Source organism: Sceloporus occidentalis, unplaced genomic scaffold (assembly GCF_023333645.1).
Source record: "Sceloporus occidentalis isolate IW3139 unplaced genomic scaffold, rSceOcc1.0.p SCAF_1, whole genome shotgun sequence".
Classification (NCBI taxonomy): Eukaryota; Metazoa; Chordata; class Lepidosauria; order Squamata; family Phrynosomatidae; genus Sceloporus; species Sceloporus occidentalis.
Window position 1 is genome coordinate 198355014 of NW_028316981.1, and position 27998 is coordinate 198383011.

At 40.5% G+C, this 27998-nt stretch overlaps 1 protein-coding gene across 1 annotated transcript; it reads left to right on the top strand.

Moving 5' to 3' along the window:
• The first annotated feature begins 358 nt into the window (after nucleotides 1-358).
• HSDL2 (hydroxysteroid dehydrogenase like 2) lies at nucleotides 359-27994 on the top strand. Its single transcript, XM_089488565.1, has 11 exons — nucleotides 359-776; nucleotides 12882-13045; nucleotides 14210-14308; nucleotides 14495-14609; nucleotides 16386-16489; nucleotides 17344-17442; nucleotides 20261-20455; nucleotides 22925-22996; nucleotides 23778-23990; nucleotides 24730-24858; nucleotides 26627-27994. The coding sequence occupies exons 1-11, from the start codon at nucleotides 760-762 to the stop codon at nucleotides 26737-26739; spliced, it is 1320 nt and encodes a 439-aa protein (XP_089344691.1). The 5' UTR covers nucleotides 359-759; the 3' UTR covers nucleotides 26740-27994.
• The last annotated feature ends 4 nt before the right edge of the window (nucleotides 27995-27998 follow it).

The window sequence follows — 27998 nt, forward strand, 5'->3', positions numbered from 1 at the left end:
ACCACCACGGCTCAGTGCTACAGGAATTCTGGGAAATGTAGTTTTGCGAGACACTTCGCTTTCGCTCTCAGTAGCAAACTACGCCGGAGGAAAAACTACACTTCCCACAATACACCGGGATGGAGCCGTAGCCGTTAAAGCGGCGTCGGAGGCTGGGAAGGGGCGGGGAAGGGGGCGGGCCCCTGAACCCTAATCCCCGCCCCTCTCCAGTCAGTCAAGCTGAATGTTAAAGCGGCGTCATAGGCCAGGGGGCGTGGCCCCGAAACTTAGTTCCCGCCCCTCTCCCAGTCAGTCCGGCTGAATCCGGGAAGCAGAAACAGGGAGGGAAGGAGAGAGAGAGAGAGAGCGGCTGAGAGGGAGAGTGAGCAAGAGCCTCTGTGGGTCACGTGGCCTAGAGAGAGTCTGACCCCTCCTCCCCGCCCTTTGCAGGAGCGGTTGCTATGGACGCGTGGAGTCGAGTATTGGCATTGGGCGATTGAAGCGCTTTAGAACGGGGGCGTGGCTTTTCCGCTCCTCGCGGAAGGGGCGTGGCTGTTGTGCGCGCGTGGAGGGGGCGTGGCCAGGGCCCTGATCCGGGAGGCTCCGATTGTTGCGCCCTTGTTTCCCCTCTCAGGCGGAGGTTCCGAGCCAGAGCGCGGCCTTCTCCCACAGAGCCTTCGCCTCGCCCCGCCAGGGCCCCGGCCCCGCTACCTGCCCGGCGGTCCCTCCCTCCCTTCCTCCTCCCTTCCTCCGTCCGATCGATCGTCTCCCGACCCGGACATGCTGCCCAACACAGGGTAAGCCGAGCTCCCCCCCATCTCCCTTCCCATGGTCTAGTTACGGTTTGAGAGCGCTTTAATTGCCCTGGCTCAGTGCTAGGGAATTCTGGGAACTGTAGTTTTGCGAAACATTCAGCCTTTTCTGTCAGAGAACTCTGCAGACATTACAAACTACGATTCCCAGGAGTCCATTAGCACTGAGCCAGGGCAATTAAAGCGCCCTCAAACTGGATTATTTCTGCAGTGTGTTTGGGACCTTTCTTGCCAGGATTTGTTCAGATTTGCCTTTGCTTCCCTCTGAGGCTGAGAGAGTGTGACTCCCCTGAGCCCTTTAATAAGAGATTTTGGACTTCATCTCCCAGGAGCCTCAGCCATGTGGGCCAGTAGCCTGGGATTCTGGGAGCTGGAGTCCAAAGTCTCTTAAAGAGCATAGTTTGGGGACCACTGAATAGTACTATAGCACCCCAAACGGTGTCCTTTAAGAGACTGGACTTCATCTCCCAGAAGCCTCAGCCATGTCGGCCAATAGCCTGGGATTCTGGGAGCTGGAGTCCAAAGTCCCTTAAAAAGCACAGTTTGGGGTACTATATTACTATATATCAGTGGTCTCCAAATTGCTCTTTCATGGACTTTGGACTCCAGCTCCCAGAATCCCAGGCTATTGGCCAACATGGCTGAGGCTGTAGAAATAATGTTGTTTGACACCACTCTTAAGTGCGGCCGCTCCGTCCTATGGAATCCTGGGATTTGTAGTTTTGCAGGGTTTTCAGCCTTCGCTGCCAAAGAGTTCTGGTGCCTCACAAAACTACAATTCCCAGGGTTCTGTAGGATGGGGCCGCGGAAGTTAAAGTGGTGTCAAACTACATTATTCCTATTATTTTGTAGTTTACGGAAGAAACTACAGAACTACAACGCAACTGCGAATCCCACACAGTTCCACAGCACTGAGCCTGTCGGAGTTAAAGTGGTGCCAGACTGTGTGGTTTTTGCGGTGTCAATGCGTCTCAGGGCAGCAGGGGGACCAGGCGTCCTCACCGCAAAGGAGGACAAGGCACCGCACAATGTGGGACGTTCAAGACGAAATGTAGGACGTGACCAAATAAAAGCTCTAAACGCTCCTATAAATGTACGTCCGTGTTTCCTGCACCAAAGGGAGGGCATGTTGGAATTCCTCCTGGACAGAAAGGTGACATGGAGGACATGCCCTGGAAAAGGAGGACATCTGGTCATTGGGTGACCTTTCTTTGACCTCAATAAAGTGATCCAGGGAGCAATGGCAGAAACACTTCTCCGGAGAAGAACTATTAAAGGCTAGAATGAGGTTAGTGCCAGTTGCTGCAGCAAGTCACTTCTGTGGCTGCTATTTGACAACTAGTTGGCATCATGTGTTCTTGGCAAGACGACTTCTTCAGATGGGTGTGTGCAAAAATGGCAGTTAAAGCAGTGTCAAACTGGATTATTTCTGCAGTGCGGCTGCAGCCCAGCTGACCTAGACCTAGGTGTCCTCTTTTTGTAGTGGCCCAAAAGCTCCACTGCTGATCTGCCAAACATGAGTATGGGAACCTTGAATGGTTCTGCAAATATCCCAGAAGACACAAAAATTATTCAGAATGGTGACATCCCAAGCAATGCATAGAAAGCTTTGGAGGCACTCTTCGGACCTGGTGAACGGGCAACAGATGTCAGACGAGGTTCATTTTCATGGAAATTGTTGCACACTGAGGCAGAAATCCTTAACCTGTATGTAGACATGGATCAGAGAGCCAGTGAGGTGTAGTTGTTTCAGCATTGGACTAGGACGCTGGAGAATAGGGTTCAAATCCTGGCTCAGCTGTGGAAACCCACTGGGTGATCTTGGGCAAGTCAAAGTCTCTCCACCTCAGAGGTTATCAGTGGTAAACCCACTCTGAAGAAACCTGCCAAGAAAACCCCATGATAGGTTCACCTTAGGGTAGCCATAAGTAGGAAATTACTTGAAGGTACACAACACCAACACCACCAACAACAAAAGACACGGTTGAGACTTCATAACGTAGTGTAGTGTGATAGTGTAGTATTAGGAAGGGGCTTGAAAATGCAAGCAGGAACTGTCAGAATGCCTTCTTGTAAAGCATGTTGTGGACCCTTCAGGTTGCTCCAAGTGGAACTCATTTGATTGAAGGATTGGGTCATCTTCCTTGAGAATAAAGCAGAATTCCTGAGGTTTTCTAGGGGTGCATCTACACTGTAGAAATAATGCAGTTTGACACCACTTTAAGTGCTGTAGCTTCAACCTGTGGAATTCTAGGATATGTTCTCATACATGATCTTTAGCTTTCTCTGCCAAAGTGTGCTGGTGCCTCACAAAACTACGAATCCCAGAATTGTGTTGGATCGAGCCATGGCAATTAAAGTGCTGTTAAACTGCATTAATTCTACAGTGTAGATTATTGGTTCCCAAACCTGGGTCCTCCAGGTTTTGGGACTTCACTTTCCAGAAGGCCCACTTATCTTGGCCAACAATTAGGAATTCTGGGAGTTGAAGTCCAAAACACCTGGAGGACCAAAGCTAGGGAACCACTAGTGTAGATTCACTGACTGTGGATTTCCATGGCTGATTGGGGATTCAAGCCCTGGCCTCCAAAGTCATAGTCCAATTTTCAAACTACTACATCAAGCTGGCCCTCTAATTAATTCTACAGTTTATTTAGATCTGTGGTTCCCAAATTTTTGCCATCCAGGTGTTTTGGATTTCAGCTGTCAGAATTCCTGGCTGTTGGCCAAGGGGCTTCTGAGAGTTGACGTCCAAAACATCTGTGTGACCACAGTTTGGGAATCAATGAGTTGGAAAAGTTGCCTTGAACCACAACTCCCAGAATTCCACTGTCATACTGGCTGGGGTTTTCTGGGAGTTGTAGTTCAAAAAAGCTGTGGTACTTTTTCCAAACTTTGTAGCAGATGTGGTAAGGAGAATGTAGATAAATGAAATGGAGAATGTGGATTAAGAAATTATTTCTGTTTTTGATACTACTCTAGATTGCTCAGAGTTTTGAATGCCTGCGTAAGGCTATAGTGCTGAGAGCAGCTGGTTGGAGAAAGGCAATCTCAGCTGTCACTTGTCCTTCCAAGTTGTATAAAAAGTGCTGTACATACTCAAAGGGAGCTATTTCAAACCTAGCACTCCCCATATGCAATTGGAATACAAGTGGCGTCTCCCTAGCCAGCATGACTAATGACTATTTCAAGTGGGAATGGTGGGATTTGCAGTCCAACGTAACTGGAGGTGGTCTAGGAACATAGGTCTCACTGTATTCTTAACAGTCATACAGGAGACAACACTGTCAGATGCAGATTTTACCATTCCTATAAATGAGGAAGTGTGTCTGTTGGAGTTTACCTTTCTAAAATATGCAGCAGCCCCGTTTCCCTTTTTGTTTTGACCAGTGCTTGGAAGAGCTTTTCTTTTTTCTTTCTTTCTTTTTGTAGGCTATAGTTTTCATTTTTCATTTTGAGAGCCAGTGTGGCATAGTGGTTTGAAGGTTGGACTCTGGAGATCAGGGTTCGATTCCCTGCTCGAGCTTAAAAACCCCAGTGGGTGACCTTGGGCAAGTCACACTTTCTCAGCTCAGAGGGTGGCATTGGCAAGCCCCCTTTGAAGAAACTGGCCAAGAAAACCCTATGGCAGGGTCATCATAAGTTGGAAACAACATATTTTCCAGAGAGGAAACTGTAGCGTACAAAGAAAAGCTCTTTCAGGCTCTAATCAAAACAAAAACGAATCAGGGCTATAGTTTTCAGAGCTAAGGCTAAATACTCCAAAGGTAACAGATACTGTCTGACCTCAAAGCTAAGCAGGGTCAGCCCTGGTTAGTACTTGGATAAGAGACCACCAAGGAGAACCAAGTGCTGTAGGCCCTATTTCAGAGGAAGGAAGTGGCAAAGCCACCTCGGAGTTTGCATAACCCCATTAAATTCATGAGCCACCATAAGTGGACAGGTGACTTGAAGGAGTGCATGGCACACACAGAAACCCCCAGCAAGTATTACCATATAGTTCAGAAAAGTAACTTCCAAGCTCTGTTTGGAAAGTATGCATAAATCTCCTTTGTTGTTGTTGTTGTTGTTGTGTGCCTTCCAAGTCATTTCTGATTTATGGTGACCTGTCATGGGGTTCTCTTGGCAGAAAAGTTTCTTCAGAGGGGTTTTGCCATTGCCATTGGCTGAGCTGGGAATTGAACCCTGGTCTCCAGAGTCCCAGTCCAGCACTCAAATCACTAGGCCACACACTGACTCTGCAGCAGTGGAAATCCTTCTCTTGTGTCCATTACACAGTGGTGAGCTTTGGAGTCCAGTGCTCAGTGTTAAGCTTTGGAGACATAACATTACTGGGACCTTTGCTCTGATTGTATAGGGCAGTTGGGTTCTTATCCACAGAAAGGCATTCTTGGCACTTGCAGCTTGTCAGATCACAGTGGTGAGAAAAGTGCAGTCAGAACAACCATTCTTCAGTGTATTTGCGTAACCCTCTATTTCCACCCTGACATCCTTCATTCAAAGCAGGGCTTCTAGGGCTGCTGCCACACTGCAGAGTTAATGCAGTTTGACACCACATTAACTGCCATGGCTCCATGCTATGGAATTCAGGAATTTGTAGTTTGGTGAAGTATTGAGCCCTCTCTGTCAGAGAGCTCTCATGTCATAACAAACTACAAATACCATAATTTCATCACTTGGAGCCATGACACTTAAAGCAGTGTCAAACTCCACTAATTCTGCAGTTACTTCTGGCTGGAAGATTCTGGGAGTTGTAATATTTTAAAAAAGATAATTTTCTAAGCTCTCATTGAAAGGATAACGTAGAACAGGATTGAGCGGCTTTGTGGGACTTGCTAAGACACACTGGAAGCTGCCTTGCTGTATGTTTTAAAGACTCTTCTGGTAGTTTGCCATGAAAATTGGGTGGTGGTGTGACATCTACATGGCAAAAACTAGACCAGGGATGGTGAACCTTTTCGAGGCCGAGTGCCCAAACTGCAACCCCAAATTCACTTATTTATTGCAAAGTGCCATGTCTCTCTGGCTTTCTAGTAACAAACTCTGGCAAACTCTGTGCAGGGACGATGACACATGTGCCCACAGAGAGGGCTCTGAGTGCCACCTCTGGCACACGTGCCATAGGTTCTCCATCACTGAACTAGACTTATGGGGCTGCATTGAACCCATTATATAGCGAGAATGGTGGGGAAGTTGTACCTGCGATCCTGGAGAATTGCTACCTTTTACAGTACAGGACTATTGATTTAAGGCAGATTTATATGTTCTGAATGGATAAGGTTTCCCATGCATCTCAGGAAAAAACTCTTTTTAACAAAGGACAATATTTATGTTTCTTAATGTAAAGACAAATACCTGCTTGAGACATATTTTTATGCTGCAGCACACCTAGGCAGAAAGAATTGACCTGAAGATTTTAAAATTAAAGTGTAATGATTTCTTGGCCTTGATCTACAGACAACCTCCAGATCTTAAACAATGCAAGGACAAGATCCTGCAACAAACTTAGATGTTAGCTCTGTCTGGGTGCAATATTACAGGGGACAATAATATCATAACACCAGAGGTGGATTTATGTGCTCTTCCTCCAATGTGATATCTGCCATCCTGTGCCAGCATAGAGAATGCCCTGGTTATCTCCGATTATCTGCTGTCACTGCCTGGAACTGGCAATGGGATTCTCTTCCCTCCTCATTTACATTTCCCATTGAGAACATGAGTGTGGTTGGGCAGTGCTTATTTCTGAGGGTAATCAAAGATAACAATGAACGTACGGAGGACTTTGGATCAGGCCAAGGTACACAGAAATGGGAAGGCACAGGGGAAAAAATAAACCTGGAAAAAATTAAGAAAAGATGTGGGTTTTTTTATTCCCCCGTCCAAAGTTTCCTCTCCCCACCTGGAAATGTTAGAGAGGGGGAAAGGTGAATAAAATGTTGTAGGCCCAAAATACACTGCAGAAATAATCCAGTTTGAGACCACTGTAACTGGCCTGGCTCAGTGCTAAATAACTACATTTCTCAGAATTCCCTAGCATTGAGCCAGGGCAGTCATAGCAATCTCAAACTGGATTATTTGTACTGTACAATGTGTTTTGGATCTGAGACAAGGTATTCACATATTTGTTGGCTGTTGTGGTTGTGTGCTTTCAGGTCGTTTCTGACATACAGTGACCCTATTGGGTTTTCTTGGCATGTTTCTTCAGAGAGTGTTTGCCATTGCCATCCTTTGAGGCTGAGAGTGTGTGACTTGCCCAAGGTCACCCAGTGGGTTTATATGGCTGAGCCATGATTCAAACCCTGGTCTCCATAGTCATAATCCAGTGCTCAAACGAATACACTATGCTGGCTCTCTTCACTTACTTACTGTCCACAAATCATTCCTAAAAATTATGTGGCAGGAAGACTTTTATGTACGTTTGTGTATGGTAACAGATAGTTACAATTCCTGGTCTTGGTTTCCTTTTCTCAGTTCTTTTCATAAGAATGAGTGTGTTATGTCTGCTTGACGCTATGAAGAACTGGTGGAGACAAAATAATTTTCTGTGTTTTACTAATGGTGATGTTTTCTTGCTTTTTGGATTACTGTATTTTTCCCCCTTTCCTCAAACGGGTAAAACCAGAGAGGTTCCATTTGTAGCATCGTTTGTAATAAACATCTTAAAGTAAATTCCATTTGTAATTATAGAGTGAGAGCCAGTATGACATGGTGGTTTGAGTGTAGGACTGAGACTCTGGAGACCAGGGCTCGATTCTCAGCTCAGCCATGAAACCCACTGGGTGGCCTTGGGCAAGTCACACTCTCTCAGCCTCAGGAGAAAGCAATGCCAAACCCTGTCTGAAAAATCTTGCCAAGAAAGCGCCACGATAAATTCGTCTTAGGGTTGCCATACATCAGAAATGACTTGAACATACACAACACACACAACAACAATCTTCACTAAACTGTACTTGTGATATATCAACCACAATAATTTTATGTGAGACCAAGTTATGCATAATGAATTTTATGTCCCTAAAGTACAACTTTTAATCTGTTGTTATTGTTGTTGTTGTTGTGTGCCTTCAGGTCATGTCTGACTCCTAGCAACCCTACGGTGAACATATCATGGAGGGTTCTTGTCAGAATTTGTTCTTGTGAGGCTGAGAGAGTGTAACTTTCCCAAGGTCACCCAGTAGGTTTCCATGGTTGAGCAGGGATTTGAATCTTCATCTCCCAGTGTCCTAGAATATTGCGGTTTTTAAAAAATGTTCTTCTTACCTACTTTCTTGGCACTGTGCTATTTTATACACCTCTATCATATCTTCCGACAGCTCCAAAGTTTCAGCCTTTCTAACTGGGGCAGTTATTCCAAACCCTTGAATGGATCCCTGCACACAAGAGTGAGCTTCCCAGTTGGAAAGCAAGCAGTGCAATGCAGAGTCTCCTCTCCTTCAGTGAATGTGGCTTCAAGAGCCAGCATGGCATAGTGGTTTGAGTGTTGGATTGCCACCCTGGAGGCCAGGATTCAATTCCCAGCTTGACCATGGAATCCATTGGATGATCTTGACAAGTCGCATGCTCTCAGCTTCAGGGGAAGGCAGTGGCAAACCTCCTCTGAACAAATCTTGCCAAGAAAGCCATGATAAGTTTGCTTTAGGGACATCATAAGTTGGAAACGACTTGAAATCACACATCATCAACAACGTCTGTATACCAGAGTTTCTTTTCCCTGCCCTGTGTTGAAAGGAAACAGCCATCAGGGAAGAGATGTGGCCTTTTTGACTTGGAACAGTTCATTGGGTAGACGTAATTGTTGAAAACCAAAGCAGTCATTCTCTGCTGGAAAGGTCTGTGTTCATGAAGGAAAGATTAGGAGTCAAATTCAAGCGAGTCAGCATAATAAAAGTTGAATCATGTTGGAGCTTGCTTTGGGTTTAACCATGTAGGAACTTGCATTTGTCTCCTGTGTGGGTTGCAAAATCCAAGCAGAGCTGCTGGTAGAATTTCACCAACAAATCTGCTAATGGCTTGTTTCTTCTTGTTGGAATTCAGGATTGCTACATATTGATGGCCATGCTAAAAATGACCTCATTTGAGAGCTGTGCAATAAAGAGGGGTCTAATTTTCTCAGGCCATTCTCTAATTTAAAAAGAACATTGCAAGTGTGGTTCTGTTCTGACAAATGAATATGTAAGAACTACATTTACTTATTGGAAAGGTCAGTTACCCCTCACGTCTGTCATTTGATTGTGGATTTGAAGCCTCCTACCCATTTATGGCGGCACTTGCTATTTCATGTCCCAATTATTCTTCTGTAATAATGATTGCTCCGCAGTGTTTCAGCTTCACCTCCCCACCCCTATAGGTCTGTGTTTTAAAATTGAATATTTTCATGAAAAGGTCATTGGGGTTAATTATAGACCTCAATTGAAATGTGGGTGAAGGGATGGAATACTGGGCATTCAGTCTAGGGAGCAAATTAAAACAACATGGTAAACTATAATTTAATAACCTTGTTGCTTTTACTGTTAGTGTAGTAGCTAATATATGGAGATATTATACATTTAGTACAGTGGTCCCTTGTTGTTGTTGGGGTTTGGTTCAAGGACCCCCTCTGGATACCAAAAATCCATGGATGCTCAAATCCCAATAAAGACAATGGCATAGTAAATTGGTATCCCTTATATAAAATGGCAAAGTCAAAGTTTGCTATTTGGAATTTATACTTATTTTGAATACTTTCAAGCTGTGGATGATTGAATCCATGGATAAAGAATCCATGGATAAGGAGAACCGACTGTATTGGGTTTTTAGCTGCATATCTAAGGTCCAAAACACACTGCAGAAATAATCCAGTTTGAGACTGCTTTAACTGCCTGTAGTTTTGTGAGACATTCAGCCTTCTCTGTCAGAGAACTCTGGTGCTACAATAAACAACAATTCCCAGGATTCCCTAGCACTGAACCAGGGCAGTTAAAACAGTCTCAAACTAGTTTATTTCTGCAGTGTGTTTTGCACCTAAGAAGAGCTGGGCTGGATCAGACCAAGAAGCATATCTCACAAGTGGGTATTCTGATGTTATTATTGAACTACACTTCTGAGCATGCCTTACAACTTGTTATACTTTTGGGGGCTGTTGGTAATTGCAGTCCAATAACATCTAGAAGGCTGCAGTTTAAATTCTGGCCTGTCCAGTCCCTTGTTTTATTCACATGGTGGCCCACCAGTTTTGGATGTGAAGCCCCCAAGATCAACATATCCAGGAGGCTTTGAGTTGGAGGAAAAGGTGAGTTGGCCCCTTGGAGATCTGCTCTGTTAACTTAAAACACTTTTTGCATTATTTATATTGGTTGTTGGAGTCTTTTAATTTTTTTTAAATGTTCTACTTTTTCTCTTTAAAAAAGGCAAAACTGAAAGAGCCTATTCCTGCCCTAAGCAATAATACTTAAAAGCAATTCACATTTTATGCCCAGTATTTTTTTTATTTTTTTTTTTACAAAAAGAGATACAGTAGATGGTGGCTTGGTTTGATCCTGATATCATATTAGTAAAGTGTTTAGTATTTATAGGCACTATTGGACTAGGATTCTGGAGACATGGGTTCAAATGCCAGCTCTGCCATGTAAACCCACTGGGTGACTTTGGGCAGTCACTCTCGGCCTCAGGGGAAGGCAAAGACAAAGACACTCTGAAGAAATTTTGCCAAGAAAATCCCATGAAAGGCACCTTAGGGTCGCCATAAGTTGGAAGTGACTTGAAGATACACAACAACAACAGATTTGTAGATGTGGGATGGTTAGTACTACTTATGGTAGAATCAGCTCAATGAAATTGGAGCTCATTGTGAAAAATCAGTAAGGAAACACTGATGGCTCTTTCATCTATCCTAGAATTAATTCAAGCTAAGCCTGCTGAATTTAGGATAACATTGAGGTTGACATGAATGAAAGATTCGGAGTAATGCACACAAGATAGTTTCAGATAGAAAACTGGATTAGGGGGTGAAGAACCACAACATGGTGCACTGGTGATGGTAACAGAAGAAAATATTCAGGATGAAAATAAGCGGCCAAGTAGATTTTTGAGAGTTGACTTTTTGAAGGAACAACTTCATCTGAATGCTTCTAATTCTAATATTCCTTTTCCTAAAAGCATGTCATTTTTCATGAAGTTATCTTTCAAGGAAGCATGCTCACAATTGCAGCCTTATTTCAGTTTTCAGTTTCTGATTCAGTTATTTCCATGTGCTATTTGTGCCCCCTCATGTTGTGAATAATAGTGGGAAGCGTCTTTCATTAACACAATGATCCATCAAGGTGAGAGGGGGTAGAATCCACTCATCTGAAGCTAATATTTTACCCTTCTGGTGCCATCTACATGGGAAGGTCTTGACAAAACCATAAAGAACATGCTGGCTCCAACCAGTTCTGAATCTTGGAGAGTTTCTGCCAGTCCATGACTCTTACCACACTGCAGAAGTAATGCAGTTTGACACCACTTTAACTGTCATGGCTCCATCCTGTGGAATTCTTGAATTTGTAGTTTGTTGAGGCACCAAGAACATGAAATATGTTGGTATTTTTAGTTTCTAGTCCTCTCCTGCCATTGTAGTGCAGTTCGTGCTAATTTCATTGAAATTAAATTTGGTCCATGAGTTGAAAGAGGTTCCCTACCCTTGGTGTAGCCAATACAAAATTAGATGGGCTAGTGATTTGATTCTTCATAAAGTAGCTTTGGATATTAATATATGATCTATTGATGCTGCAGTTGCAGTGAGGTTCAGAGATCCTGGGAGGCCATTCTTGGTGACATTCCTATGGCAAAAGTGGAATAACATTCAAAATTCACAAAATACTGATGCCTTTCTGGGGCTCACCAGAATGCACAAAATACAGGATGCAAACTTTTGAAGCTCCACTGGCTTCTTCATCAGGCAAAGGTGTTAAAAATTATACAGGAGAAAGGGAAAATATGACAATGTTGGCATCACATTTGTCAAAATGTTGTTGTTCTCAGTTAAGGTGGTATCCATGTAGGCAGAGACCACTCCTCTAGTTTACTACGGGAGTTCTGGGAGACAGACTCATAAATTCCAGAACATAAAATTTAAACTCTCAAACTTCCTTTAAGATGCAGGCAAATGTGTTATGTTTGTTGCCTGGATGAAAGGATAGAGAAGAGCAAGGCCCATTTTGTATGGTATACTTTGTTGTTGTTTTCTTTCCCATGCAAAACACATTATGAAAATCTGTGTAAAACAAATCATTCTATGAAACATGCAGTTTAGGCCAGGATTGGTTTAAATCAAATAATTTAAAATACCCGTACAATCCTGGTCCCCCCCCCCAATTATTTATTAAAAAAAAAGTCTAGCTGTTCTTACTATTTTCCAACCTTCTTGCTGGAAAAACAATTACTTTTTGAATTTAAATCAGGTTGGTTTAAACCAAATAATTTAAAGAAAATATTCCTGGTTTTTAAAAACTGACTATTCCTATTTTATATATATATAGTCTGGCTATCATTACCATTTTCCAACCCTCTTAATGGAGCAACAATAACTATTTGAATTTAAATGTTGTATCCGCATGAGTTGCTTGTTTTAAATCACTTTTATAGTTCAAGAACTTTCATTCAGAAACAAATACTTCAATTAACATAAATTCAACCAAAACACCTTACTTTAAAAGAGCACTTTTTAAAAGAACAATTATTATTTTAGCTGATGGCCATAACATCGGAACTGCATTTTGTTACTTAATTTTCTGGTTTAGTTCTTTATTGATGCAGTCCTGCAAAATAACATGAAAAACTGGTTTAGCAAACAAACAAAACAAACAACACCAAGTTTCAACCAACCAACCAATCAACCAAGTTTCTTGTTTTTTAACACCTTGTCCTAACTGTGTTTTAAGCAAAGTAGAATACAATAAGTATATAACCTAAAACTTCCCAAGTCACTGTTTTTGTAGTTTCTGCTTATAGAATTTCATAATCTATTTTCCACTAAATTTGAACATTCATCTTCAAGAATGTCTAATTCCAGATTTACTTCTCTTTTTCTACAGTTTTCATCTGTTCTTTTTTTCTTTCTTTCTTTCTTTTTAGGAAGTTGGCAGGATGCACGCTCTTTATCACGGGTGCAAGCCGTGGTATTGGAAAAGCGATTGCCTTGAAAGCAGCAAAGGATGGGGCAAATATTGTGATAGCTGCTAAGACAGGAGTGCCACATCGTACACTCCCAGGAACGATCTACACTGCAGCAGAAGAAAGTAAGTTCTGAGAGAGAGATATACAGTATGAAATGTCTGAGCTCCACTGCTTGCTTTAACCTCCAAATCATTTAAGCCTATACTGGTTTGAATTAAGAGGAATATCTCAGAGACTTCTCATTGAGCTAGGTCATTTGTACTCTGTTTCTACCTAAGGGTCTCTGTTGATATGCACAGAATTCTTATTTCTGTTTCAATCAGCTGAGAATGTAAGGATGCAACTGAGTTTCTGTATGCTGTGATATGCCGTTGAAATGGTAAGGAAAAACAATGAATTTTCCCTGAACTAGACTCTTTAAGTGGCCAGCCACAGCCTTTCCCCCTAAATTGTCATATGTGTGACCTCCAGATGTGTGACCTCCAGATTTTGTTGAATTAGAACTCCCATCTTTGCTCATCATCCTAGTTGTGCTGGAAAGAGCTGATGAAAGTTGCAGTCCAAGAACTCATGGAGAGCAACACATGACCCACTCCTGCTTCAGACTGTTCCTTCATGGTCTGAATTACTCTTAAATATACTCTATACAATGCCTTCTCCAATCTGGTGCTCTCCAGATATTTTGGCCTATAATTCTCAGTATTCCTTACTATTGGCCATGCTAGCCTGAGCTGATTGTGGTTGTCTAAACATCTGGAGGGCACCACATTGGGGAATGCTGGCCTAACAGATGACCCAAGATCCTTCACTGAAGCTGAATGTAAAAAAGATTTGAGGACAGAGAAAGGAAGATACATCACACGTTTGTTTAAATCATCCTAGGATTCAAGCCAATACATTTTCAAGAACAACAAAATCCATCTCTAGGTATTTAATTCTGATGCTAAACGTCACAGCAAGAGTGAGTGCTATGTGACCGCCCCTTGTCAGAGTTGGACTGCATCTCCCATTATCCCTCAACACTGGCTATGCTGGCTAGTATGCTGAAGAGAGCTACAGTCCAGCAATATCTGAGGAGTCATTCTTTGTCCATCCCTCCCTTACAACATTGTTGTGTCAAGCCAGAGATGAGCCAAGATAGCTGCTGCCATAAAATGTAACGAGGTCTCTGATCGTTTTTGTTTTGATTTGTAAATAACTTGCCATTGCCTCATATATGCTGTGCTTTTGAATATTTTAATTTTGACCAAATCATATTGTGCTTATTTTCCTTCCACCCTGCCCAGTTGAAGCAGCCGGAGGAAAAGCTTTGCCATGTATTGTTAACGTGAGAGAAGAAGATCAAATTGCTGATGCAGTGGATCAGGCTGTACAGAAGTTTGGAGGTAATGACCTAAATTAAAATGTAAAATATATATTGAGTGTATTAATTTTTAAGAGCCTGGTTTTAAAGTCCATTTAAAAAAAATCAAAGCAGAAGTATTAGCAAAGCAGGCAAGTTGTTAGTGTTTTTTTGAGAAAGATAATTTTATGGCACTAAAAATTACTTTGTTTTTTAAAAAAACAAACAGGGATAGATGTTCTTGTGAATAATGCAAGTGCTATCTCTCTGACTGGCACACTGGAAACACCTACAAAGAAAGTGGACCTTATGATGAGTGCCAACACAAGAGGAACATACCTCACGTAAGTACTTATGGGCAATATATTTTTTTGAAACAAGGAGATACATATTCATTTTTTTCATTCATTAGGTTATATTTAGAAGCTTCATGGGAAGAATTGGAGATGTCATGGATGGACTGAGAAATGTTAGGAGTCAAAAAGGCATTCCCAAAGTGATCCAGTTTTTAGGCCTTTTGCAGACACTGTTTGTGTGTTTCCTATGACCCCTGAAAGCTAGAGTCTTGAAAAAGAACAAGCAGAGTCCTTGAGAATATTGTGGGAGTTGACAGTTTCTGATATAGAAGCCACATTCCATGCCTGGTTAAACATAGCCATGTACATTCCCAGATCCCTTGCTTTTAAGAACTCCACTCCCATACCAAAGATATCCTAATCTCCCTTTATTTGTTGATCCTCCCTGTGTCTGTTTTTTAGCTTCTGCTGAAAATGTTTGTTTTTGTTTGCCTTCAGATAGTTTCTGACTTAGGGTGACCCTAAGGGGCTTCTTGGCAAGATTTGTTCAGAGGGGGTTTGCCTTTGCCTTCTTCTAAGGCTGAGAGAGTGTGACTCACTCAAGGTCACCCAGTGGGTTTCTATGCCTGAACAGGGGTTTGGATCTTAGTCTCCAGAGTTGTAGTCCAACTTTCAAACCACTAAACCCTGATGTTTCTCTTCTGAAATCCTTTCTCCTTCCTTGAGTTAGAGCAGCCCAGAAAGGGGCTTATGGCTCAAAACAGAATCTTGGTTAAGTTAAGCTATGCCCAGTTTTCCTTTAATGATTGTCTTAAAGCCACTAATACAGACTTGGGACTATTGGAGATTTCATGCAGGTAATATCATAGAATCATAGAGTTGGAAGAGACCACAAGGGCCATCCATTCAAACCCCCTGCCATGCATACCCGACAGGTGGCCATCCAGCCTCTGTTTAAAGACCTCTAAGGAAGGAGACTCCACTACACTCTGAGGGAGTGTGTTCCACTGTCGAACAGCCCTTACTGTCAGGAAGTTCCTCCTAATGTTGAGGTGGAATCTCTTTTCCTGTAGCTTGCATCCATTGTTCCAAGTCCTGTTCTCCAGAGCAGCAGAAAACAAGCTTGCTCCCTCCTCCATATGACATCCCTTCAAGTACTTAAACAGGGCTATCATATTACCTCTTAACCTTCTCTTCTCTAGACTAAACATCCCTAGCTCCCTAAGGTGTTCCTCATAGGGTATGGTTTCAAGACCCTTCACCATTTTAGTCATCCTCCTTTGGACACGCTCCAGTTTCTCAATGTCTTGTGAGGCTTCTGTTGGATAGCCCTTTTCTCCTGGGACTTCCCACCTCACCTGTGAAGGCAAAGTAATTCAGAGTGGATTCTCAAGTGTTGACTGGGGAATATAAATATCTAAGGGTGGGAAGAGGTAGTCTTTCAGATATCTATCCTCCAACTGTTCATCAATACCACTACCTAGAACTAAAACCTGGAAAGAGTGCAATTACACAGATATTGAAATCACATGATTTGAGCCCCATTACAATTCTGGTTTTTGTATTTTGCACCTATTACAGTATTTTTGTATTTCTCAAGAGCAACCCTACACAGAGCACATTGCAGTAACCCAATCTGGATATGACCAAACCTTGAATGACTGTAGACAAGTATGCCTTTTCCTTTTAATGTTTGGAACGTACATAAAAAAGGAAGGTAAAGGTGGTGGAGTGGGGAAGAAAGGATACAAAATCCTGTCAGAGCTGCTCCTGAGAACATATAAGCAAGTCTAGTTACCTGCTTGTGTTTGTTTATATCTCCAGGTCAAAAATATGCCTTCCATACTTGAGAAAAAGCAAGATTGGTCATATCCTTAATATCAGCCCTCCAATAAATTTAAACCCACTGTGGTTCAAAAATCACTGTGGTAAGTATACTTGTAAGAAGTGGCTTTTGTTAAAACCTGCTCAGACTCAAGGGAATGTATAGACTAGTTCTCCTCTCCTTCCCTGCCACCTTCCTCTCATTTTATCCTCACCTCTTGAAAATTGGCTGTGTTTTATGATGGGGCTGGAGCTGTAGTAGTTTGAAAGATAGGTGGGTTGTGGGACGTTTGCTGTTGCACAAAGAATTCTGACCTTAACAGCCACAGAAAATTGGACTTAAGCCTTTAAGTCACTAACACAATGCTTACTAGTGGGTCATACTTTGAGTTTGTGACTGTTTACAATATTCAGATAATGAAATGCTTCTGAAAAACCGATGCAGATAAGGAGAACCCTGCTGGATCAGTCCAAAGTCCTCTGTAGTCCAATATCCTGCTTCCTTCAGCGGCCAGCTGTCATGTTTCTTTCTCTGTCACAAGCACTTTCCACATCTCTCAGACTTCCCAATCCTTCACTTTTTCCATGACAGGATTCTTCGTCTGAAATATTGTATTATTATAAAGGGGGGAACTAAATACAGGTTGAGTCTCCCTTATCTGGAATTTTGAAATCCAAAATATTCTAAAATCTAAAATTGTCCATGTGGGTGGCTGAGTTAGTAACACCTTTACCTTCTGATGGTTCAATGTACATTGTATTTCATGTACAAGGTTATTAAAATATTGTATAAAATTACCTTCAGGTTATGTGCATAAGTTGTATGTGAAACATAAATGAATTTTGGATTTAAGACTTGAGTGATTTCTCCAAGATAGCATTTTGGGATAAGGGAAACTCAGCCAGTAAGTATTTCCATTTACTTAAGTAACTAAATCTATCTTCATGTTCTTTCTAGCTTATACCATTTCTAAATATGGGATGTCGATGTGTGTGCTGGGAATGGCAGAAGAATTCAGAGGCGAAGTTGCAGTTAATGCTTTATGGCCTCTAACAGGTTTGTTTGTTTTTTAAACAAAAATCCTTTTAAAAATATTATATAGTTTGATACTTGGCTTCAGTCATTTTTTAAATTGCTATGTTCTTATTTATTCATACAATGTATCATGTTTCCCTACAATTTTCAGTAGGGAAGCTTATGATAGTGCTTATGGTTTCTGTTGATCTTGCATAGTATCCCAGAAGTATCTCCTTTTCTCTATCTTTGAAAAGCTGTCATGCCAAAATAGACCTCTTTTCAAAATAGTAACTTACATGTTATGCATATTTCCAATCTTACTCATATCTTCTGGGGAACATGTGCTGTAAAATTTAGTGGCAACTACTCTCAAGTAAGCGAACATAACATGAGAGTCTTCACTTACTAATTTTATTTATTTTCTATCCCATCTTCGTACTAAATAAATATCATTTTAGGTAGCTAACAAGATATGGTGATACTTAATCTTTATCCCTGTTCATCAGTTGTACATGTGATATGCACAGGACACCCATGCGAGGAGGAATTTTTCTCCAGGTTTTCTTATGAGGCATATAAGCAGAGGTAGGCAACCTGCGGCCCGCGGGCCGGATGCAGCCCGGCGAGGCCTTGGGACCGGCCCCAGCCTGGTCCTGCCGCCGATTGCCGCCGGGGCCTTTGGCGTGTCGCGTGAGGGTTATGGTGGGCCAATTGTCTATAGAAGCCTCAGAAGCATGTATTTATCTTAACATTTTTTAAAAAATCAGCAAATTTTTTCGCATGTCGTCCATTTTTTATTTAAAAAGTGCCCTCCATTTAAAAATTTTGTCCTACATTTGTCCCGGTTTATTTATTTATTTAATTTTTAAAAAACTATTTAATTATTTATTTTTTTGGCTTCGGCCCCCCAGTTGTCCGAGGGACAGCAACCCGGCCCCCGGCTCAAAAGGGTTGCCTACCCCTGCATATAAGGATTCACTGAACACTCCATAGCTACCCAGTATTTATTTATTTTCTCAATGTCATCAGGTTACTAGAGATCACAAGAACAGATGCAAATATTTTGATGCTGCTGCTGCTTTTAACAGACCATGCCATGCAAAGTAGGGTTTTATGCTGCTTCTCCTCTGAAAGCTTTTACTACTCTGAATCAGGGGTCACAAAGGTGTAGCTCTTTGGAGATTCTTGGACTGCAACTCTCATCAGTCCAAGCCAGCCAGCAGAGCTGGTGGTGAGGGATCATGGGAACTGCATATGTTCAAGAGCATATGAACAGGCACACATTTGTCACCCAGCTATTATTTATTCGGCTTTCTTCAGTGTGGGGTGTGGATGGACAAGGTGGTGACCTTTCTTTGTGATTTCCCATGGTGAATATTATCCAGTAATCAACAAAGAAAGCTTTCATAAGGATGGCATCCATTTACTGAGAGATCTCTGTTGAGAGAAATGGAATAATAATGTTTATACTTAGAATGTTTAGGTTTTTTTTCTTTTCTATTTTGAGTCTGCCTGTTAATACCAATAGGATTCAGTCCATAGCTCTCTTAATACACATATACAGAGTTTGTGTCCATGTGTACAACATTGTTACATAAAATATAAAGTATGTGATGGTCCATTTTCTACAGTAGGGAAATTACAAGACACACCCCCCCCCAACTTTAAATTATCGCTTGTATCCTTCCAAATGTGTGAAGGATGTTGCAGGCAGTGTTGCCTCTGCCTTCTTTACTGGATAAAGGGATTTATGTTGGCCATAGAGCCGGGTGTTCTCATTCTCCTGCAGCACAAATTCATCCACATAGTCATTGTTGCACTTGGGCTTTTAGGCTCTTACTGTCATTTTTTGTCTACTTGTTAATGATATGTACACTTTTACCATACAGTGATATAGCTGCAGAAGTGGTGGCAAATCTTTCCACTGTGGTCCTCAGCGTAGTACTGATGGGGGAAAAACAGGTGCATCTAACACAAATAGTATCTCTACCTTTCTATTTTTTTGCGTGGGCAGCATCTCACTTCCCTTCTAGTGGTGATGGTTTGTTGACTGATATGGCTTGTTCAGTTTGGGCACATAAAAGGATAACTGAAGCCAACTTTGATACTCCTTCACCCCATCCCAGAAAAGGATCTTTTGTGTTTCTCTTTTTAAAAAATAGACAGATTTTTCCTGCCCACCCTTCTGTTCTCTCTTTTCCCCCTGAGACCCAGGTTTGCCTCCTGACTTTAGAATTCTTTCTCTTCCCCGGGAGGAAAATTGTTGCTGCGTTATTATTTTTATTGCAGTCTAAAAATAAGTGCTCCCAGAACATATGGTTTTTTCAACCTGCTCTTCTCCTTGAATGAGCAAGCATTTAAAGTCATTTCCGATATTCTGGAAACTCAAATTATGTTCTCCTTCATTTTATGGAACCTTTCGGACATGCCCTATGGGGAGAAGCAGGATGTATATACACTCAACAGCCTGAGCTTGCAAATCAGTATAGTAATAGTAAGATTTATTCGGTCGTTGACCAGTATACAAAAATAACTTGATAAAATAATAATTGCAAAGTACAGTTATTAATAATTGTTAAAAACAATTTCAGATACAAATTCAGTGTTCCGTGCATTTGCTTTGAGGGAGTGGGGCTTACCTCAAACACGATTTGTAAAATAATATATTTCTTCCACTAAAAGCAAATTATGTATAAATTATTGTACGCTGATATGACAAAAATGATGGCATTTAAATTTTGTATCATAAGAGTTTCAAGGGGATCATAGGCCATCTGTTCCAGCCTTCTACTTAATGTAGAAAAATCAATGCTGACTAATTTTTCATTCCATTCTGTCTGTCTGTTTTATTTTTTAGCTATCTATACCTCTGCGATGGATATGTTGGGAGGAGCTGGTGTAGAGAAACAATGCAGGAAAACGGATATTCTAGCAGATGCTGCATATTGTATTTTAACAAAGCCCAAAAGTTTCACCGGAAATTTTGTCATCGATGAAAATTTGTTGAGAGAAGAAGGAATTAAGAATTTTGATGTATATGCAGTTGCCCCAGGTAATCTAAATTGCATTTTCTTTGAAATGATATTTATGCTATGTAGAAATTAGAGTTCAGCAAATACATAGTTTTATTATATTGTTTGAATCCAAATTTAAATCCATTCAGATCAGTTAGCCACAGAGACTATTGATTTTAGTCATTTCCCTCTAAGTCTTAAGTCCGGTTCCAACTCTATGTGTTAAGATTTGTAAAACCTTATCAGTCTTTCCAGATGTTCAGTTTATGACACAATAAATTATTTGGAGTTCACAGGTCACATGGTTTTCATGGCTGCAGTTTTATTATGTCTGTAATGTGTTTCCTTGCAGAATACAAGGTATTGTTTCTGGAATAATGTTGTTCCACTTTTTCTCAACCTTTCCCAACTTAGAATTCTTCTTGTTATGTTGGAATGTAACCAGGCAGGGGAAGGATTGTATAGGGATAAACGTCTACTACTGAAACATTTGATTCTGCTTTATGCAGAATCAAATAATTGATTCCTCTAGTTCTGTACTGTCTACATTGACAAGCAGCTGTTTTCAAGAGTCACAGGCAACAGTCTTTCTGAGCCTTACTTGAAGATACCATGGGTTGAACATGGGACCTTCTCCATGCAGAACATGTATTTTGCCACCAATCTGTGTCCTTCTGGTATTGCTGCTAGTTTGGTCAAGCATCCCAAACTTGTGGGATGGTTTAGTCTGTGAGGCATTCCCATACCACCATGGACCTATCAACCACCACTTTCAGTAACACTGTCGTGTGTGTGTTATATGCCTTCCAAGTCATTTCCAACTTACGGCGACCCTAAAGTAAACCTTTTTTTGGGGGGGCAAGATTTGTTCAGAGGAGGTTTGCCATTGGCTTCCGTTGAGACTGAGAGTATGTTAGATGCCCAGGGTCACATAGCAGCAAACAGCAACACTATTTCCTTGAATATTTCTTCAGTCTCTTTGTTCTACACCCACTTCCAAATGCAAAGGAGAGAGGTCAGGGAAGTAGTATTCATGCTTTGTGCCCAATAGAGGATATCTGTATTATTGTTTACCCTTTTAAAACTTCACAAATAGCTAGTTGTTGCAGGGTTGAAGATTTGTGACCCTTCTACTTTTTTGGCTTATAATTCCCTACAGTCTTACTCTCCATGGCCCTGGTAAGGGGTTGTGGAAGCTGCAGTCTGCAATATTGGTGGGGCCAAAGACTCTCCATTCCTAGTATTTGAAACACATCACAATTTTACCAGTGTAAAAGGCAAATTGGACTTGTGGCATTTATATACCAGAAAGCTGAGACGGGTGATTTACAAATACTGTCATCCTACATCTGAGAACTGTGCAGTTTAGGAATATTATAGCATGTCAATTTTCTTTCAACAAGCAAGCTGTGCTAAAGAAAAATGAAAGTAAGGAGGCAGGGTTGGCTGGTTTGAACCAGGATGGTTTAAACTTCAAACCAAATGACTTTAAAAAAAAGTGCTCCTGTTTTTTTAATTGATTCTTCTTCTTTTTTTTTTTTTAAAAGTCTGTCTATTATTACTATTTCCCAACCCATTTTACTGGAACAACAATGACTTTGAATTTAAACATTTTAACTTCAACGTTTATTGGTAGTTGTTCATTGTCAATATCCAGTGTCAGTTGCTTCTTTTTAATCACATTGTTTTATAGTGCAAGAAATGCCATTCAGAAACAATTCAACTAACATAAGTTCAATCAAAGCAACTTGCTTTAATAGCGCACTTTTTAAAGAACAATTATTTTTTAAGATAGTGGCCATAACATCTGAACTGCTGCTTAATTTTCTGATGTAGTCCTTTGTTGGTGTAGTCCTACACATTCATGCAAAAAATAACACCAACTATTTTAAACAAACAAACAAACAAACAAAAAACACATTTTCCCCTAACCCTATGAGGAAGAAGTTCTTCCAGTGTCTCTTCCATTACAGGCAGCTTCTCCTTTATATAAATTTTCTGTTTGCATTTCTCTCTTGCTCCACAAAAGAAGGTACCTCTTCACAGTTCACAAAGTTATCCCCCCTTCCAGTTACAAAAATTATACCTGTATCAGGAGAAAAGGAAAACCATTTGAAGCAATGAAATATGTCTCTCTGCACCCCTTAATAATTGCAGTGGTGTTGTGTTGGCATATAATAATAATAATTATCATTATTATTATTATTATTTGTATCCCACCTCTCCCTGTATTGGATCCCTGTATTTCCCACTGTAAGCATAATATGTAGATATTGTGCATTCATTTAGGGCCTCTAGCCTATTCCAGTTTCCCAAAGATATATGTACAGATGCTTATAGTTATGTACACATATCTATGTTATATTCACATGTTATGTGTTTGCTGTCAATAAAATCAAGGTTTAATGTAGCAACCGAGGTAAATCGCTGAATGTTTTTATGTTTGAATGCATAGTCTGATGGGAAAGTTGTCAATTTTCATTTTATTATTTCACTTGTATCTTTAGGACACCCATTGCTACCAGATTTCTTCTTGGATGTGGATCCTGAGACCTTAGCAATGAAAATGCAAGCACAAGGTGAAGATTTAGCTGCCTCCCCACCAGGGTCCTCAATCTTGTTTATCTGAGGAAAGTATCTTGCCCTCCAACACCACCACAGGGCAAAATGTACTCATTGCTAATTTGGCAGTTGTCAAAAATTCAGCAATTAAAGAAGCTGGATATCCCATTTGAGCTGTGTAATGTGCAAATTATAGCAGTAGCTCTACCTATAAATACAGATGTTTAAAGGCCACAAACATGTTCCCTCCCCATTTCAATTTTTCTACCTTCAGTGTGCCTTATATCCCCCACAAAGAAGCTGAAAGGTCATCTTTAATGGCAAAATTAATTCTGGCATTCCCTCAGATTAATGGAAATGGATAATTACATTTCTCTTCTCCTTTAACTCTTTCATATTTAGACATCTAGGAGGAAAAGTTCATTAAATGTTCATCTTCATCATGAATTAAATTTGGGACTGTATGCCCAAAGCATGTTCTGCCAGTGAGTTATGCCCCCTTGATGCAGTATGTCCCTCCCTCTTATTTTTTATGATTGTTTATTTCACTCCCTTCTTGCTCAGTATTGGTGGTTTATGCTGATAATAATAAGGGCTTCTAAGTACAGATTTTAATTTCTGGTGAAATTCTGTCTCTTTGTTGTTAGTGGATCTGGGAGCAGATTGCTCTAGGAGAATTAGAGTCTGGAACTCAGAGAATTATCCTACTACTGTTCAACATCCCTATGATACATGTTTTTCTTTAAAATAATTTTCCAGCTTTTGCTTTGATCTCACCAGTCAATATTGGTCCTACAGGAGGTTCTCCAGCATTCAGAGAAGGGAAAAAACAAGAGGTAATGAAGCACGAAGGTCCTGACCCAACTAAAACTGAAGGTTCTAAGCATCATGTGCATTTTGCTGCTGAGAAAGCCAGCGGGCCTGTGGCAGACACATTTAAAATTATTAAAGGGGCAATTAGTGAAGACGTTGTCAAGTCAACCCAAGGAGTTTATCGGTTTGAATTATCTGGTAAGAGACTTATGCATAATTAGCTAATGTATTAGACAGACCCAGGATCTCTGCCTAGTATTAGTATTCAGTGTTTATATTCAGTGCTGCCCAGCACTTCCAATTTCCAAAAAGGTGCAAAACATGCTCACAGTGATGGCAATTATCAAGAAATCACAGTCACTCTGGTCTCCCATATCAACATAAATAGATAAACATAATGATCTGCCTTCATATAGCTGCACAAAGAAGTACTCATTTTCTTTGGCAGCTACATAAAAAGTGTAGACATAGTTATAAGAAAGCAGTTATCTGTTCAGTCATAGTTAAAGAATGTCAATTTGAGATAAAGAGGATAGAGGTTCTGTTTACCAGCTGGTCAACTGCTGCTCTTGGAACGACTCTACTGTCAGTTCTAATTTGGCTTCTGAGTTTATTTGTTGTACTTTGTTTTTAGAAAACTCTTTAAGTTGACCTGTGACTACGAGAAGGGGCAAGATAGAAAGCTGTGTGTTGCAGGGAAAAAGCCAAAGAGCAACAAAAATAATTCAGAAACTATATAGGAAATGCTGAACTAAACCAGAGTAATATATATGTCACATTGAATCTAAATCTCATGTTGTCTTGTAGCAGTGATTTCTCCCTCCCTAGAAAAATCTCAGCGAAACTGATTTTTAATGTCAAGTGGTTTGATTTGTAAGTGAAATACTCTTGTGGCTAATTTACATGGTATAATTTAATCATGCTATTCTTGTGTTAGGTGAAGAAGGAGGAACATGGTATATTGATCTTAAAAACAAAGGTGGCAGTGCAGGAAGTGGAGACCCACCAGGAAAAGTGGATGTGGTCATGAGCATGTCTAGCAGTGACTTTGTAAAAATGTTTTCAGGTAAGTTTTGGAAAGTCTTCCTTCCTGTAGTGTGGTATTTGGGTTCAACTGTTCACTTGGTTGAACAGTTGATATCACTAATCAGGATGCTTATGGTTTTCAGAGCCGCTTGCTTTGCTAATTTTATGAGATGGTATAGAATTCTTTGCTTAGATATTTGTTTCTTTATTGTACTTTTTGAAAAACTCAGCGGAGGTGAAAAGGCAGCCATTTCAGCATGCATAAGAATATTACTTCACATTATTAAGCCAAATGACTTGCTCCTTTTGCATGTAATATCCAGGGGCAGCCATGTTGGCCATATAGCAAATTCAGTAACAATAAAATTCCACCTTTATTGGGACAACCAAAATGCACAATGTACGTTGCAAGCTTTTGAAGCTACACTGGCTTCATCTTCAGGTAAGGTATTAAATACTATACAGGAGGGAAGAAATTGAAGATGTTAGACATAGGCCTTCATTTTGCCGTCTTTGTTCTCAGTTCAGATGGTATGAAGTAGTATTTCTTGCAGGCTGGAGCCACCGCCATGTGGCTATTGAGAGATTCTCAAAGTCCTGGATTTTTAACATCCATTTGCAACACAAAAAAGATACCGTACTTCCTTGGGAATCCAATATGTCTCTATCCTTTGTGAGGCCACAGGCCCCTTTGTAGGGGGAGAATACAAAATTTATCAAGAAGCCTTCAGGCTTCTGCATCAGGAAAATTTTAGGTGATGTTGAGATAAAACATGCCAATTCAGTCCAAAAGTTTTTCGTGAAAAGTTTTGCCATTGTTGGAGACAGAAACCTCAAATAGTAGGGTCCCAGTCCATTGGCTCTCTTTAGGATTCCCCAGGGTAGTTTCAAAAGCTTGCAATATGTTTATTGTGCATTTGGGTTGGTCCAATAAAGGTATCAATGTTTGGTGGATTTTTTTGTTACTGGATTTGCTATATGGTCAACACGGCTACTCCTAGATGTTTTTTGGATTTCAAGATACCACATTATAGCCATAAGTCTATAGGGAGCATGGTCATGAGTCTTCTACAGTTATTTGCGAGGATGTGAATAGCACTGTGTTTTGTTTTATTTTTAATGAAAGCAATAGGAATACTCCATATATTAAATTTAAAATTGCTCATGTCACTATTCATTTTTAGTTATGAAAGTGTGCACAGGGAATATTGGCCATGTATTGTCAGTCAGCTAAGGTTCATATGTTACCTAACAGAACAGGATAGATTGTGTGTGTATGTGTGTGCCCCCCCGCCACATGTGGTGTGTGATTGTTTTTCTGTTTTTATTCTTTATTTTAACTTGTATAGGTGTTATGACCACAATAAAAAGTATTTATGTATATATTCTGACAGGCCTTTGGCCTCTAAGCTGAGTTATAGGTGAAGGAAGCTGTTGTTTCTTTTGACTGATTAATTTTTAATTTTGTTTAATTTTTCATATTTTAATGGCATGGTTTTTATATTTATTTTTGTGTTGTTAGCTGCCTTCAGTATTTTGAGGGGCGTTTGCAATTAATAAATGTTCATTCTTAACGTTACTCAATTTCTTAACTGAAGAACTTGGCAGATGTTTGGTTGTTACAGTGGGCCCTTGGTATCTGCTGGGGTTTCATTCCAGGACCATGAATGGTTGATTAAAACCATGGATGGTTGATCCTGGAGATAAGGAATCTGTGGATACAGATGGACAACTGTAATTATAATTGTGTTGAAAAGTAGGGTTGCAGGTCTTTATGACGCCTTAAAGCATTTCCTTTCTCATTTCAGGCAAACTAAAGCCAACTATGGCTTTCATGTCTGGAAAGCTGACAATCAAGGGTGACATGGCCTTAGCAATCAAGTTGGAAAAACTGATGGGCCAGTTTAACTCCAAACTGTGAAGATAGAAAGGGTGGTTTGTGTGCCACATTGCACATTCAATAAACATGCAGTGCTTTGCTGTTGAAGCTACATAGCAATGCTTGCTTTTTAACAGAGTATTGTGATTTATACATATTTCTCAGAAAAGTGCCATTTTTGTGATAACTGGAGGCTGTTCCTAATTTAATTGGCTTGTAATGAAATTCTGTTGATTAAACTGAGAACTCGTTCTTGTTTCTTAACACTTCTTAGAAAGTGTTCATAGGATCAGTGGGCCTTCCTTTTCTTTGTATGAGAATCAATGCAGCATAATTTGTATATTAAATTCAAGGCAGTCAGATGCCCTTTTTCTGGGTAGAGGACATTGTCATTTTCCTTTTTGTAAAGTTTCTATGTATCAGGGTTCGGTCCCCCCCCCCCCCCCATGACTGTTTTTTCTTAAAGTTAGTGCACTAGTGAACATAAAAAATTAAATTGCACTGATGCGGTTAAATACAAGCTAGATCTTCTGTCTCAGAAATGAAAACTTGTTCCTTTGTTCCATTGCTTTTAAAAACCCTGGAGTGGGAAACCTTTATGCCATGTAGAATCAGGAAAACTGAAATCCTGTTGACATCAGTTCAGTACACCAGGGTTCATCTTCAAATAAATTGCCTCTAAGGCAGTTCTGTGTTTTTGTTCTTGCTATTGATGCTTTGAAAGCATAGGTGCCTTTTCAGGTCTGTTCCCCACCCCTACTCCACATTCTGCCTGGGTTTCAATTACAGAATCATTTATTTTCCTAAGGAAATGTAACTCTCTTGAACAAGTTCATGTCCTCCAGCATTAAGAAACAAAACCACAGGCATGTGCCTTACTAGGTGCTTTTATCATTGTCTCAGATAATAAGAGTGATTCTGAATGAAATCTTTTAGTATTTGAATTGCTGCTGTGAAAATTCAGTTCCTGCCAAATTGTCCCTACCAAAATAGTTGAAATAAAACGTGTGTTTCCTCTGTATAAGTCTCTTTGCTTACTATACCCATTCTGTATGTGCTGAATGATTCTTTTCCAGACTCTTTGTTAACTGAAGGGCTGTGAAGTGGGGAGGTGATGCTGAAGTGTCCTGGGTTTTTCTTGGAGAGTCTTTTGTATGACTGATTTGTAACCAGATTAAAAGATAATATATTGATACTTCGAGTACAATGCTTGTCATGTTAGGCACCAAGTTACCTTGAGTCTCACTTTTGGGAGAAAGGTAGAATATAACTCCAATAAATACAATACAATAAAATACATT